Below are 13,491 nucleotides of genomic sequence, written 5' to 3'. Positions count from 1 at the left end.
AGGAGCCGAAGGGCGGGCAGGTGGCCCACGTGACCTGCCGCCTCCACAAGTCCTTCTGGCGTCACAGAGAGAGAGAGAGCGAGGGCAGCGCCTTAGGCTTGGAGGCGGCGGCGCGATCCTGGCACTTGCTGAATGGCGTGACGCGCTGGCTGTCCCTCTCTTCTCCCGCTCGCTTATACGGTTGGGAGTCCCAATCCAGCGACGTTTTCCCAGCCGCTCTCTTTTTCTCAGCGGATCTCAGGGACTTGCACGCCTAATGGTCGGGCTGGGGAGGAAGGACCCCAAATGGCAAGAAGGAGAGGCGGCAGAGCAGAGGTCGGCCTCCCTTCACCCCCGCCCGGCTCGCCTCTTTTGCATGCCATTCTCTCTCTGTTTTCCTTCGTGCTCCATCGGAGGAGCAACGAGGCATAGGGAGCAGCCCGAGAGGGACACGATCCCCGCCGATTCAAGGCTGCTCTTGAAACCCAGCGCTTGCGTTGTTGTTGTTCTTGATCGCGGCCCAGATCTCAAAGCAATCTTTGGGAAAGAGGCCGTGGGGTCCGGGGAAATGAACGAGAGTAGCGAGCCGGATCTCGGGCCAGGGTGGAGTTGCACAAACAGGTGCTTCGCGATGCCAGAAGGGAGGCGTGTTTTGTTTTGTTTTGTGCGGGCTTTATGCAGGAGCTATAAACATATGACGAAGAGGAAGGCATGTCTGTCAGTGCACAGCCGGACTCGGAGGGGTTTATCGCTGGAGAGGGAAACAGGAACATGCTTTGCAGTAACAAGCACAGGAATAGACACTTGCACAGGATTTTGTGAAGCCTGCCTCCCGGTGGCTGAAAGTGGGGATGTCCCCGCAAGTGGGTTTTGGTGGTCCTGGCCAGGAAGTAAGAATGGAAGGCTCACAGTGTAAGGCAGGACTCTTTGTACCTTCGCAGGCAGCGCCTTCTAGGAAGGGATGAAGAGTAGCCGTGCCAATTCCTTTGGTCTTGTAGATGTGCAATAGCCTTTCTTGCATTGAATGGAGGGGTGGAGCTAACCCCTTTCCCTCCCAGTTGTTACAGATAAGCATCCATTTTCATCTTTATGTGCCCCAAACTGTGGATGGAGACATGAATTAATCCATCTAATGTATCAGAGAGCCTCCAGCTACATCAGTTTTAGCTAAACAATTATGCAACTCACTCCAGTGTCCACCATGGTTGTCATTTTGTCAAGTCAAAATGTAGAATTACAAAAACCACCTCATTCCTTGAGATAACCACATGCCCCATATAATAGCAGAAAATATTTCACTTAGCCGTTATGTAGAGTTTATGGCCATTCTTCAGTGAGCTCACCAAGCCCAATTTCCGTCAGGCAGATGTTTACCACTGATACTCAAAATGTATTATTTTGTTAAGTGGGAAGGGCACAAAGAGTAGTATGTCAAGCTAGCATCTTTTAAATCCAATGGTATCAAAATTTAAGCAAGCTTTGCTCTGAATTTTCTTTTGGAGTCATTATGCTTCATGGGTAATTGCAACTCTATCAACAAAATGTAATTTGGAATCTCACTGTAAAATGACCATTACAAATATCTGTGAATTTGTTTTAATTCTGTAACCTTTTGCTTGGTGTTCATAGTATGGTTTATAGTAGTAAATTGAACAACAGAGTCAGACAGGGAATTATGTAACACTCCCATACAAGTCAAGTTATAGAAATTGACCTTTATTTAACACAACTTTTTTGTTTTCATACAAAGTGACTTTTTTTTAGTTCAGAAAATCCATGTTGCAACAGTACCGGTCTGTTTCAATCGTACCGTTGAAGTCCAACTCTGGCCTCCCTCTTTAAAAAAAATATATGTTGTCCCTCAACTTATTAACAGTATTTTAACTAAGAATTTATCAATAGCCTTTCTACATTTTTCCCTCTCTCTCTCTCTCTCCTGTATTTTGAATTATAAAATAGTATCTGCAAAACAGAGGTTTAAATTTCCAACCAAATTTTGTTTTTGAACAACTGTGCAAGAAGAATCCCTTTCTTTTTAATTAATGCAAAAAGAAAGCAAAAACTAAAAAAAACGGAAGGGGAAAAACAGAAGAAAGAAAACCTATGTACATAATGAAATGTTAGGAGCAGTCATCACAAATATAGTCCTACTTAAATGATACTTGAACAATAAAGTTACATTACCTACAAAACATGACATGCAATTCTTTACGAAGGAAAAAAAAGATAAACACACGGTTGGGAAATGAAGTCAGAGTGCAAAAAGAAACATAGAATGGAATTTGGTACAGTGAGAAGATACATATTGTAACAAAAAACAAATAAACAAAACAGACACACACTACATTTATCGACAGTGGGAAAACTAACAAGTTACAGGACCACACTAGAGGTTGTCAGATCCCTATAACAGAGACTGCAATTCTAATTAAATAAAAATCCCTATGGCTATTACACACCAAAAGAACAAAGCTTGAGCAATGTAAGCTTCCAATTACATAGACTACCTAAATGTGATAAAATAAAGCAGTCTCTAGGCACAGCTATTAACCCTTATGATTTACTGCTTAATGTAGGCCCAGCAACCCAAAATTATTATTCTGAATACACAATGAGCACAGTTTGATCAGATACACCATGACATTTAAATATTAACCCATGCATAAAAGAAGCCAATAACTTTTTTGAACAGACAAGGGAGTTTATGAGATACAACAGTGGCCTCACCCACATATCGGAAGAGTGCTTCTCCCCCCTGGATTCACTCCCCAAATGGGTACCTATAAGAAAACCCATTCACAATCCACGCAACTGATTGTTCTTGAAGGTAGAACAGCTGTTATGGAAGGACAGAACCACACTTCACGAAAAAGTCATGCTCACTCAGCTGAGTAGGAACTCGACACTTTTGTTTGGTTTTCTTCGTATCAGAAGCAGAGGAGAAATAAGCAGGGGGTTACTGGGGAAGGGGAAGCTGAACAGGTTGCTTGTTTAAAAAAAATTCAAGTAAACATGAACCACCAAATACTTGGGATGGGGGGGGGAGAGGTTTTTGTAAACGTATCCTAAAGGGTTTCTCTCTCTCTCTCACTTTGCAGCATCACAGTCTTATGAAAAAGAAATTCTGCATTCATTCATTTGTATAGGAACAAATGTAGAAGAATTCTGCCAGCGAAAGGCCTACCGCCTTCCACGGGTGCCTCACAGATGTTGTCCGCAACGACTCCAAATTGTACCAACCATACAGGCAGCTAAGGGTGGACCAAACAACACCCACCGCAAGCAACTGTTTTATGTACGAATCTGTGGCAGAGTTTCAGTCACTTCACTGCATATGTCTATAGAGGGCCGGCTGGAATCCACAGGACCTTGTTTTGTTCTTGATCAACTGTTGTCATGATCTGAGTGCAAATGATTGAAAGAGGGCCTCCCTGGACAATCCCTGTGAAAAGAAGGATCACACACACCAATCAATCAGCATGCTTGTTTACCGGGGGGAGCTGAATTTGCATTAGCACCAAGAAATCAAAACACACCGAAGCAACAAAAAGGAAGCGGGATTAATACTCCCCCCCTTCTTGGTGGTGATGATGGTTATTTTCCACCCTTTCTCCTAAGAGCTCAAGGTGGTCATATGTAGGACACCCTCCCTTATCCTCACAACCACCTGCAGAGAACCAGGCATGTCAGTTGGGCTTTGTTTGGTTTCTCACCTGTTGTCACTTATCAGTTCAAAAAGTGGCCTGCCTCTTTGGCAACAGGAACAACCACCCTGCCTGTTTCCTTATAAGCATCTCCACCAGCAGGTATATGAACTAAACCTCGATGTGGCCAAGGAATCAGGAAAATGAAGGGAGGTGCATATACAGAGTGTGCTTCTCTATGCGTTCTCACTGTATGGACTTTGGGTGTTGATGGTGGAACTTGTAGGACCCAACTCTTAGCATCTTTAATGGCATTCAGGAGTGCTCAACTATGGTTCTCAAAGAATAGAGACAAAGAGTGAAGCAGAGACACACAGAGACACATTTAAGATGTAGATTTTTCAGGAGACTGAAACTGTGTGTTGTTCCTTTCAGGGGACTAGTTTGAGAGTGACCCAGGGAGAGGCCTAAGAAAAGGAAACCCCAAATGGAACCGCTTCCAGGGAAAAAAATAAAATAAAATCTTACTTATTGGTTGATTTTCCTGAGAATTCTCATAAAATGGGACACCCAAGACCCTGAACTTGCTTATTTCCTCCTCCCAACCTCCCTCTCGAACCCTTTTCCTTTTGTGACCTGTTCTTTAAAGTCGTAAGCTTGAGGGCAGGGACTGCATTTTTTTAAAAAAAATAGCTGTCAGGGGTTCAGGAGCAGAGGCGAGGGCAAGGGAGGAAACAGAGAGCGAGGGGGAGGAGGCAGAAGAAAAGATGAGTGATGACGACGACCCGAGATCTCCGAGTCTTTCCAGTGAATCAGAAGATTCACAGGAAGGAGCGCCAGTGGCCAGAGCAAGGGGGGAGCTTAGGGGGACACCCCAGGAAGAAGGGTCCAGAGGGGGCTCAGAGAGCAGCAGTTGGAAATCGGGGCCAGCATCACCAACAGAACGCAGTGGAGAGGAAGGGCACCAGGTACCGAGCTCTGGCAGCTCGCAGCAGGAGGGAGGGCATGAGTCAGGAGTGGCCACACCTCCATCGGGGAGCGAGGAAACGGTCAGGCGGAAAGTGGAAGATTGGGCGCGCGCGCCAAGTTCAAATACACAGGAAGGTGGCGCAGTAAGCAGCCCGGAAAGGGAGCCAGGTCCTAAAGCCCGACGCAAGGAGACAGAAGGGTCCGGGGGGTCAGCGTCAGAAGCGTCCCGAAAGGAAGAGACCACGGGGGGCAGAGGGACCCAGAGAAGAACGGTCAGGTGGAAAAGGTGGAGTAAGGCTAGGGTACTTAGCTGGTGTACAGGGGGCGGAGACTCAGACGGAGCTTCGCCGGTCTAACCCATAAGACGTAGAGCTGCACGCAGCAGCTTGAGAATGGAAACTGTAACTCAATAAAGACTTTTACAAAGTGACCGCTGGCTAGCGTGATCCTCTGTGAGCTAGGATCTAGAAGCAGCTCTGACAATAGCGATTTGTACTGTGCATATGAACCAACCACACAGTCCCAAGAAGTCATAGAAACCAGGATACAGACCAACAGACAGAATGTCTTCATTCTTCACACACAAACTAAAATGTTACTATCCATTCTCCAGTGTCTTCCGCAATCTGCTTGCAGTCCTTACTTGCTAATACAGTTGTACCTTGGAAGTTGAACGGAATCCGTTTCAGAAGTCCGCTCGACTTCCAAAACATTCAGAAACCAAAGTGCGGCCTCTGATTGGCTGCAGGAAACTCCTGCAGCCAATCGGAAGCCCCATCAGACATTCGGCTTCCAAAAATAGTTCGCAAACTGGAACAGTCACTTCCGGGTTTGCAGCATTTGGGAGCCAAAACGTTCAGGAACTAAGCTGCTTGAAAACAAAGGTACGACTGTATTGGAAAAGGGCCTTGCGTTAAAATGTTGCACAGGCTGTCCCTTGGACAGAGTCAAGTGCCTAAGTGACTGAGCAGGGGCTGGCAGGACCAGTTTCCAGCAGCAACCTATGTAGTTGGAAATAGTTATGGCACCATTCTCCCACCCTAATACCACTGCAGCTTACCTGGACTGGTCTGGGCAGCTGCAAGCTCTGCCCCCCACTCCTCCCAGAAGCTTCTGCCAGCTTTTAGGGCCCGACATTGCTGGGTTTCCTATCCCTTGAGCTGACCATTCAGGAAATCCTAGCACGTAACACAGACTTATTGGTTGTTCCCTTCGAAGTAGAACATGTTTAGTGCTAAAGGGATGATTTATAAGTCTTCTGGTTGTTATGGGGAACCATGTGCTATACTGTGACCTACACACATGTGACCGCTAAAGGGGGGGGGGGGAGAATGCTGTTGCAAAAAAATACATAAACACACATAAACACAACCAGCTAGAGGAATCGGAAGCCAGCCTTCCACTTTGCTATTGTTTCCTTTGGCATACAAACCTGTGAAGTACTTGTTGTATTCCTGTTCTATCTTCTGAGCAGTCTCAAACTGTTCTTTGGAATGTTTCTGCGTGACTTTGTCCCTCAGGAAGATGGGGTCTTTTTGCTCTCTAACACAGAAATGTAGAAAAAGCTCGTTAAACGCTTAATTTTTCAGCGGACACAAGGCAAACCATTAGGGAGCTAAACAGATTTGCAGCCCATTTTAAACGGCATAGATGGTGTGTGGAGATCGCCGCCTGGTGTCCAGTATAGGAAGGCCGCTTGACACACAAACTGCAGAAGCAGGAGCAGCTACCAGGGGTCAGCAAGCTTTTTCAGCAGGGGGCTAGTCCACTGTCCCTCATACACTGTGGGGGGCCGGACTATATATTTATTTATTTTTTGGGGGGGGAATGAATGAATTCCTATGCTCCACAAATAACCCAGAGATGCATTTTAAATAAAAGCACGCATTCTACTAATGTAAAAATAGGCTGATTCCCAGACCGTCTGTGGGTCAGATTTAGAAGGCGATTGGGCCGGATCCGGCCCCCAGGCCTTGGTTTGCCTTCCCATGAGCTAACCTTTGATTACAACTGGGCTATGAGCTAACCTGCTGCAACTGGCAAGGCAATCTGCCATGATCAACAGCCACCTACACAGAGGCAGTGCTGTCAACTGTGACCAGAAAGCACCCTTAGGGCGCTGGATGGTGGTCCAAAACCTTTATATATAGGAAACATCATTTATAAATGTTGCTTAAAATCCTAAATTTCAGTTATCTTTTATGAACCATGATTGTAAGGAAGCAAGCATTGAAAATTGTTGTGCAAGGTGGCTATATGGCGTGTGAGTGCAGCTGCCCCACAAAGCCCAGTGGTTGCCACTTGGCTCCCAAAGCTGGCTTGCCTCTGTCACTCCACCTGGGCCTGGATTCCTGTTTTCTTATCAGAGCCACTTTTCAAAGTTACTTCTTCTGTACAGAGATCTCTTCCCTCTCTTTTTCCTCTCCCGCACTGGCAGTTTCATCTTGCCAAAACCTTGGGGTACTTGTTCAATTTTCACGTCTTCATTCTCTCTCCAATGCCTCCTGACTTTTGCACCTCTCCCTCCTTGCAAGGGTTTAAATATCATGCTGGCAGGGAACATCCGACGGGCACCTTCCTGGCTACCCCTGGTTTAAACAGCTTCTATGGTGCTGACCCGCCTTCTCCCTGTTCCCTTCCTAACTGCCTTACTTTTCTTTGCAAATCCCGGGGGCCTGTTCTTCATGCAATTATTGTACAGTACACCTTGGCCTCGAGGCATTTTAAAAGCATTAAAAATAGTAGCCATAAATGATTATATATGAATATAATCCTATGCCAATCTGTAGACTTCATATGGAAAAAAACCCACCCTTTACCAAGCATATATTATGTACACAGTGGTACCTCAGTTTACAAACATTCCTGTTTACGAACTATTTGGTTTACAAACTCCGCAAAACCGGAAGTAGTGTTCCGGTTTGCGAACTTTACCTCGGTTTACGAATAGAGGCCGAACGGTGGAAGGGCACCGCCGGCGGGAAGCCTCATTAGGGAAAGCGTGCCTCAGTTTAAGAGCGGATTCGGTTTAAGAACGAACTTCCAGAATGGATGAAGTTCAGAAACCGAGGTACCTATGTATAGCATAACCAATGTACAAAAATCAGTTGTGCAGAGAAGGCAGATTTCTTCCAACGTATGCATAACTAAAAGCACGACAACATGATATGATCTGATTAAATAAAATCAAGCCTTTGATAATGCAGTGCAACCCCATACTCAAAATTCATATAATTTCGAAGTGCAACCTACACACATCTACTCGGAACTTACCCCTGAATGGGGCTTACTCCAAGGTAAGCAGATATAAGACTGCAGCCTAAACGGCATATCTAAGTGAAAGCAGTTTTCCTGTTGCACACGAGAAAGCACTGGAAGCACGCCATCCTCCAAGCACTACCCAAATCCCTACAGCCACCACCTGGCCCACATCTCACACTTACTTGATCTGCTTGGCATTTTTGTAACGGACAAAAATGACGATTGGGTAGATGTGAATGCTGTGGAGCCGCTCGATGGCATGAGGAGCAATGTCCAAGAGGCAGTGACAGTCCTAATAAAAAATAATCAATTCATGATATGTTCAAAGCATTTCAGGTGCATTCACTCAGCAACCCTTACAAAGAGCTATGCAAGGCAGCTCAGTTTCATTAGCCCCCTTTTGCAGAGGAGGGGGCTGGACAATAACAGCTCACTTTAGACTATCGAGGAAATTCACAAGTGTCCCTGCAGCTTGCCTGCTCTCTGTGAGACAGTGCTCGAAACTCCCATTGTTCCAGGCGCATTTTATGACACGCAATTTCATCATTGCGAGCAGTTTCTGAGCTGTGGGCACAGTACTGCACCTCAGATTTCAGATTAAAACTGCAGTTGAACGAAAGGGGGACCCTTTTTCAGTCTTCCCACTTCCAGATACTGTCTGAAGACTGCAGAAGAGACCCTCTTAAGAATATTAGGGGGCGGGCAGGGGAAGGACTAGACCATGTCAAAAATGAACAGAATATTTTAGCTGCAGTTTGTTCATTTTCAGCTTTGTATTCTTATTATTAAAAAAGCGCACCTAGACATTCCGTTGTTGCACCCGTAACCTGAGTTTAAGGTGCCGTTTAGCTTCTAGCTTTCATAACTCTGTTTTTAGCACTGCTCTGAGACACCATTCTGGTTGCATTCCTATTCACGCTCTGTATTTCTGTACTTTTTGCTTCCCCCATGCGACTTCTCACTCTCTTGCTTGGCTATCCTTCAATTTCCACCCCTCCACCACCAACACCCTGTCCTCTATCTCTCTCTTACAGTTCCTGTACTATTTAAATATACCAACAGAAGGAGCCAGGAAATGCAAACACCTGACTTTACACTCATCACCGGCCTAATATTCTCAAACCTGCCTCTCCCCAAGCCGTCTTTCCTATCTGCCCAGTTAACAACGGAAGGGGAGCCTGCTGGACCAAAGGCCCAGCGTCTCGCAGTGACCAGCCAGATGCCTTTGGGATGTCCAAATGCAGAACCTGAACACCACAGCAAATTTACTTAGGCCCAAGCTAGTTGTGATGGAGGCAAGCGGCACGTTCTTCTTTAAACATACGTCTCCATTAGTGGGGCGGGCAGGGCATGCTTTTTTACCATGGAAGTTGCGCTCAGGTGAGGAGACCTGAAACTTCCAAATGGCCTAAAAGCACTTTTCTCATCAGCTTGGTTTACTGCCAGTAGCAGAGCTGGCCTGAGATAAAAGTTCCTGTAGCAATGGGACATGGGGAGAGGAGGTGGGGAGCTTGGATGGGTGCTCTTCCTGAAAGAAGCAGCAGAAACCTCCCACTCTTCACCTGAGATTAATATTCTACTGCCTTTTAATTGTATCTGTGGGAAGGCGGGTATTGTTTTACTGTTCTGATTTACTTATTTACTTGTTTTTATCCTGTATTTTATTCCGTGAACCACACTGAGATCTTACGATGAAGGGCCGCATGTGAATTGCATGCGAACAACAAATGGCTTTGAGGTTTATTACAATCCCACACTATGTAAGGTTGTTAAATAATGATAATATTGGCTGCCATGTTGCATCAGATTTGGCCCATGAAGTGTAAGCTGAAGAACAGGGATAGAAAGTTCTTCATTTTGTCCAGTGTGCCATGGAAAGTTACTGCCATATGCTCTGGAAGTCAACAACACTCAATGTTAGACTGAAACACAAGACTTGCTGGCTCACCTACTTAGCCACTTTAATCTAGGGATTACAGAATCAAAACAGCACATCAATCCATTTTTTAAATATAAGAATGTAAACGTTATTGGGAAAGGGTCATATTTCTATCTCCTTGTGAGTTGCCTCCTCTCCAAAGAGTTCAGATAAGTTTTTGTGTGGTTCCAGACTGTCTCCCACTAGAGAAGCTGGCAGGCCCAAACTAGTTTAGCTACAGCAGAATTGTGAGTGGGTGCCTTTTTTAAGAGGAAAAAATATAACCGATGGTAAAGCTACCATAAAAAGAGAGAGAGAAAGAGAGAAGCACCTTCTCTGTTATCTCCTTTATTGAGGCAACAGTTGTCACATCGAAGTGTCCACTCCTACGTTTATAATCTATGAATAAACAGTCTTTCACACCCCGCTCGATGGCTTGTTGAGAAGCTTTCATCACCTCTGTTTTGGAAGAACAAAAACAAAGATGGTTTATTCATTTTTACTTTCACAGGAAGATGGCATTCGGATGCTTCAGACCCAAGTTTTCCTTTGCACACATACAGTATATATATAAAGCACGTTAACATTTAAACCAGTTAAATGCAATTATCTGGCCTTACATCTACTGAAGGGCTTAACCGGATCATCAAGGAATATGCACTCACAGCTGCACATTCCCTACAATGCAATATTTGCACAAGCTAATACCATGATAATGTTTTTCCCCCCTTCTAGAATGGGGCAGGGTAGAGGGATGTTACATTACGACAGAGAGAAAGCAGAGAAAATTGCCAGATGTGGGGGGGAAGCAGCACTGTTGTCGTCTCTCCTGCCTCATTCAATGTAAGACCACACACAGTCTTGGGGGAAAGCAAGGAGGCTGTTGCAGCAGTTGCCCAGTTGGCTCTGTAGCATGACAACTGCTTCATAAACCCATGCTTTAATAAATCCAGGCCGGGACAACTGTTTAATAAGTCCGTGCTGTCAAATGAGGATTTCCAGGCTGCATGCATAGCTGTCAGGAAACGCTCTCCCCAAAGGAGCAAGCAGATAAAGAGTTTAAAAGGCTGTGATGCTAAACGCTGCACCATCACTTGGTACTTCTGCTTAACCAGGAGTGTGAAGCAGCACCTGTACCTTGGCTGATGATTGCCATCGTGGCTTGTATTTACTTTCCTTTTGAATTGAAAACAAGAAGGTAATGGCGTTGTTCACAACTCATATTTAGCAATTTCCCACAATTGAGTCTTTCTGGTCTGTGTCTTCCCTATACACACTGGAAAGAAACAAAATACGACTCTTGGATCAAGTGTTCTGTCCCAAACCAGGGATCATTGTTTGTTTCCCTCCCAACAATACATAGCCCATGCTTGTTCTTAGATTACTGATCCAAGTTTGTTGGGAGTGAAAAACAACAACAATCTCTGGTTCGGAGATAAGACTAAACCAGGTATTGTGGTTTGTTTCCTCTGTGTGCTGTAGGGGAGAATAGTACAGTAAGGAGAAGAGACTTAGAGGAAAGAGGGAGGGAAGAATTATAAGCTGAAGAGGGAGAGGAGGAAAGAATACCTGAGAACGCAGAGCAGCACAATGGCCAAATGGGCAAAGGAAAAGAGGTATTTTAGAAGGGAATTCTTGCCGATAGAGGGTGTGTGTCACCTGAATTACCCATAACACCTAAGCAACCATTGTTTTTCTACTGCTCCCTCTGGAGACCAACTTTTGGTTACTACAGGACCTTCAAGTGCTGGCATATTTACCTAGAGGACACCGGCAAAATTTTCCTGGAGATTCCTTGACTAGCATGTCCTTCACAGCATCAAGTAATGGCCCTAGAATAAGCACAGGCCTGGGAGACGTGCAGTCCACTTTCTGGACTCGTTGATAAGCAAGGTTTACAGAATCTGGAGAGAAACAGAGAGTTGCTTACATGATCAGGAAAATAAATAAATAAAAGAATATAACAGCTCAAGGGCCCATGATAGTGAAGGTAACTGAGGTGTGGGACAGTCGCTGTCGGAAAATTGTGAATCTGAATTCTCTAACAATACTAAATCTGAATTGAATAAACCAAAGCCCGAACAGGTAATACAGAAAAAGATCGCTGGGAACAGCTGCAGAAACTCCACATTCTATAGCTAATGATCCAAATCCATACTTCTTAGCTACTGTGAATAGTAGATTTATGGGGACATGTGGAAATATACTTTAAGAAGGGTTATGGGATATGCCAATCAGTCTTGTATGTAAAAGATTAAATGTGTGAGAGAAGAAGAGGAGTCCCACTTTAGCACTACCCAAAGGAGTCTCAAAGCAGCTAACATTCTCCTTTCCCTTCCACCCCCACAACAAACACTCTGTGAGGTGAGTGAGGCTGAGAGACTTCAGAGAAGTGTGACTAGCCCAAGGTCACCCAGCAGCTGCATGTGGGGGAGTGGAGACGCGAACCCGGTTCCCCAGATTACGAGTCTGGCATTTGGGTGTCACCAAACAGCTTTGAACATGCAGCGGATATGGCAGGCTGACTCTCCCCCGCTCACCCTTGCCTCAACTCCTCTGTTTTGTTTTGTTCTGAAACCCAGTCATAGGCCCTTCTTTAAAGGTAAAGGTACCCTTGACCGTTAGGTCCAGTTGTGGACGACTCTGGGGTCGCACGCTCATCTCACTCTATAGGCCAAGGGAGCCGGTGTTTGTACGCAGACAGCTTCCAGGTCATGTGGCCAGCATCACTAAGCCGCTTCCGGCGAACCAGAGCAGCGCACGGAAATGCCATTTACCTTCCCGCTGGAGCGGTACCTATTTATCTACTTGCACTTGACATGCTTGCAAACTGCTAGGGGGCAGGAGCTGGGACCAAACAACAGGAGCTGACCCTGTTGCAGGGATTCGAACCACCGACCTTCTGATCGGCAAGCCCTAGGCTCTGTGGTTTAGACCACAGCACCACTCACGTCCCATGAAGGCCCTCCTTTACCAATATGCAAATAAACCTAGATAATTTTGTTGTGGGCTAAGCAAATTCGGTTAAGATACTTGCCATCCAAAAAAGGGATGGAGTCTGTGCTGATGGTGTCAAGGGCTAGCAGTTCCTTTCCATCTTTGGACCCGCTACGTTTGTGCTTGTGCTTCCTCCTAAAGAACGACCTCCGAGCTGCTGCCGATGATGTCTTTGCAGAGCTGTTTTCATCTTTAGCTTCGGACATGCTGTGCCTCCTGTAGAACTCCTGCTCCATCCTGCAAAGAGATTGTGGGCTTAATCGGGCAAAATCTGAAATGCTCTCGAACAGAATACAGGTAGCAGTAAAACCAACGATGGATCTTGAGTCAGGCCTCACTATAGGGTCATCTGTAGTTGACTTGAGGACGAAAGTTCAGTTCTGAGCCAAACCAAGCCGTGACTTACCACAATCGAACAAACATGAGGATTCCTGGGGTGAAGACTGTGGCCTCTGCACCCAACCTAGGCTTGTGGCATGTCTCACTATAGACAAACCATGAGCTGTAATTAAGACTCCCTGCTCATGGTTTGTCTGGAGGAAGCCAAACCATGAGCCCAACCTCAGATGCCCAACCTAAGTCAAATAATGAGCTTCTGTTCCTTGTGTGGTGGTCATCTAAGTGGGTAGGCATAGAAACTTGAAGTACAAAGTGAAGAATTAAAAAATAGTAAGAATAATGGAGTCCCATACAAAAGAGGAGAGCAGGTATGGCCACACTAGA

General features: G+C 45.5%; 1 protein-coding gene and 2 long non-coding RNA genes across 17 annotated transcripts in view; 2 read left to right on the top strand and 1 right to left on the bottom strand.

Moving 5' to 3' along the window:
* Positions 1-11,604, top strand: part of LOC309533650 — a 46,305-nt gene extending 34,701 nt beyond the window's left edge. Inside the window, exon 2 of the long non-coding RNA XR_014220382.1 lies at positions 10,838-11,604. This is a non-coding gene — a long non-coding RNA (uncharacterized lncRNA). The remainder of the gene's footprint in view (positions 1-10,837) is intronic.
* Positions 1,675-13,491, bottom strand: part of DLG5 (discs large MAGUK scaffold protein 5) — a 114,620-nt gene continuing 102,803 nt past the window's right edge. For all 15 annotated transcript variants that reach the window (XM_082225102.1, XM_082225109.1, XM_082225113.1 and 12 more), the window contains 6 exons: positions 12,809-13,005; positions 11,532-11,675; positions 10,103-10,230; positions 8,036-8,145; positions 6,025-6,134; positions 1,675-3,421 (listed from right to left, as the gene is read on the bottom strand). In XM_082225102.1, coding sequence (XP_082081228.1) covers positions 3,318-3,421; positions 6,025-6,134; positions 8,036-8,145; positions 10,103-10,230; positions 11,532-11,675; positions 12,809-13,005 — 793 coding nt within the window. In that variant the 3' untranslated portion in view covers positions 1,675-3,317. The remainder of the gene's footprint in view (positions 3,422-6,024; positions 6,135-8,035; positions 8,146-10,102; positions 10,231-11,531; positions 11,676-12,808; positions 13,006-13,491) is intronic.
* Positions 4,108-5,978, top strand: LOC309533652. The gene is made up of 2 exons (XR_014220384.1): positions 4,108-4,318; positions 5,079-5,978. It is a non-coding gene; the product is annotated as an uncharacterized lncRNA (long non-coding RNA).

Source organism: Podarcis vaucheri (genome assembly GCF_965113315.1).
Source record: "Podarcis vaucheri genome assembly, chromosome: 5".
NCBI lineage: Eukaryota > Metazoa > Chordata > Lepidosauria > Squamata > Lacertidae > Podarcis > Podarcis vaucheri.
Note: the sequence above shows the minus strand (reverse complement) of the source record. Positions and strands in the feature narration are given on the sequence as shown.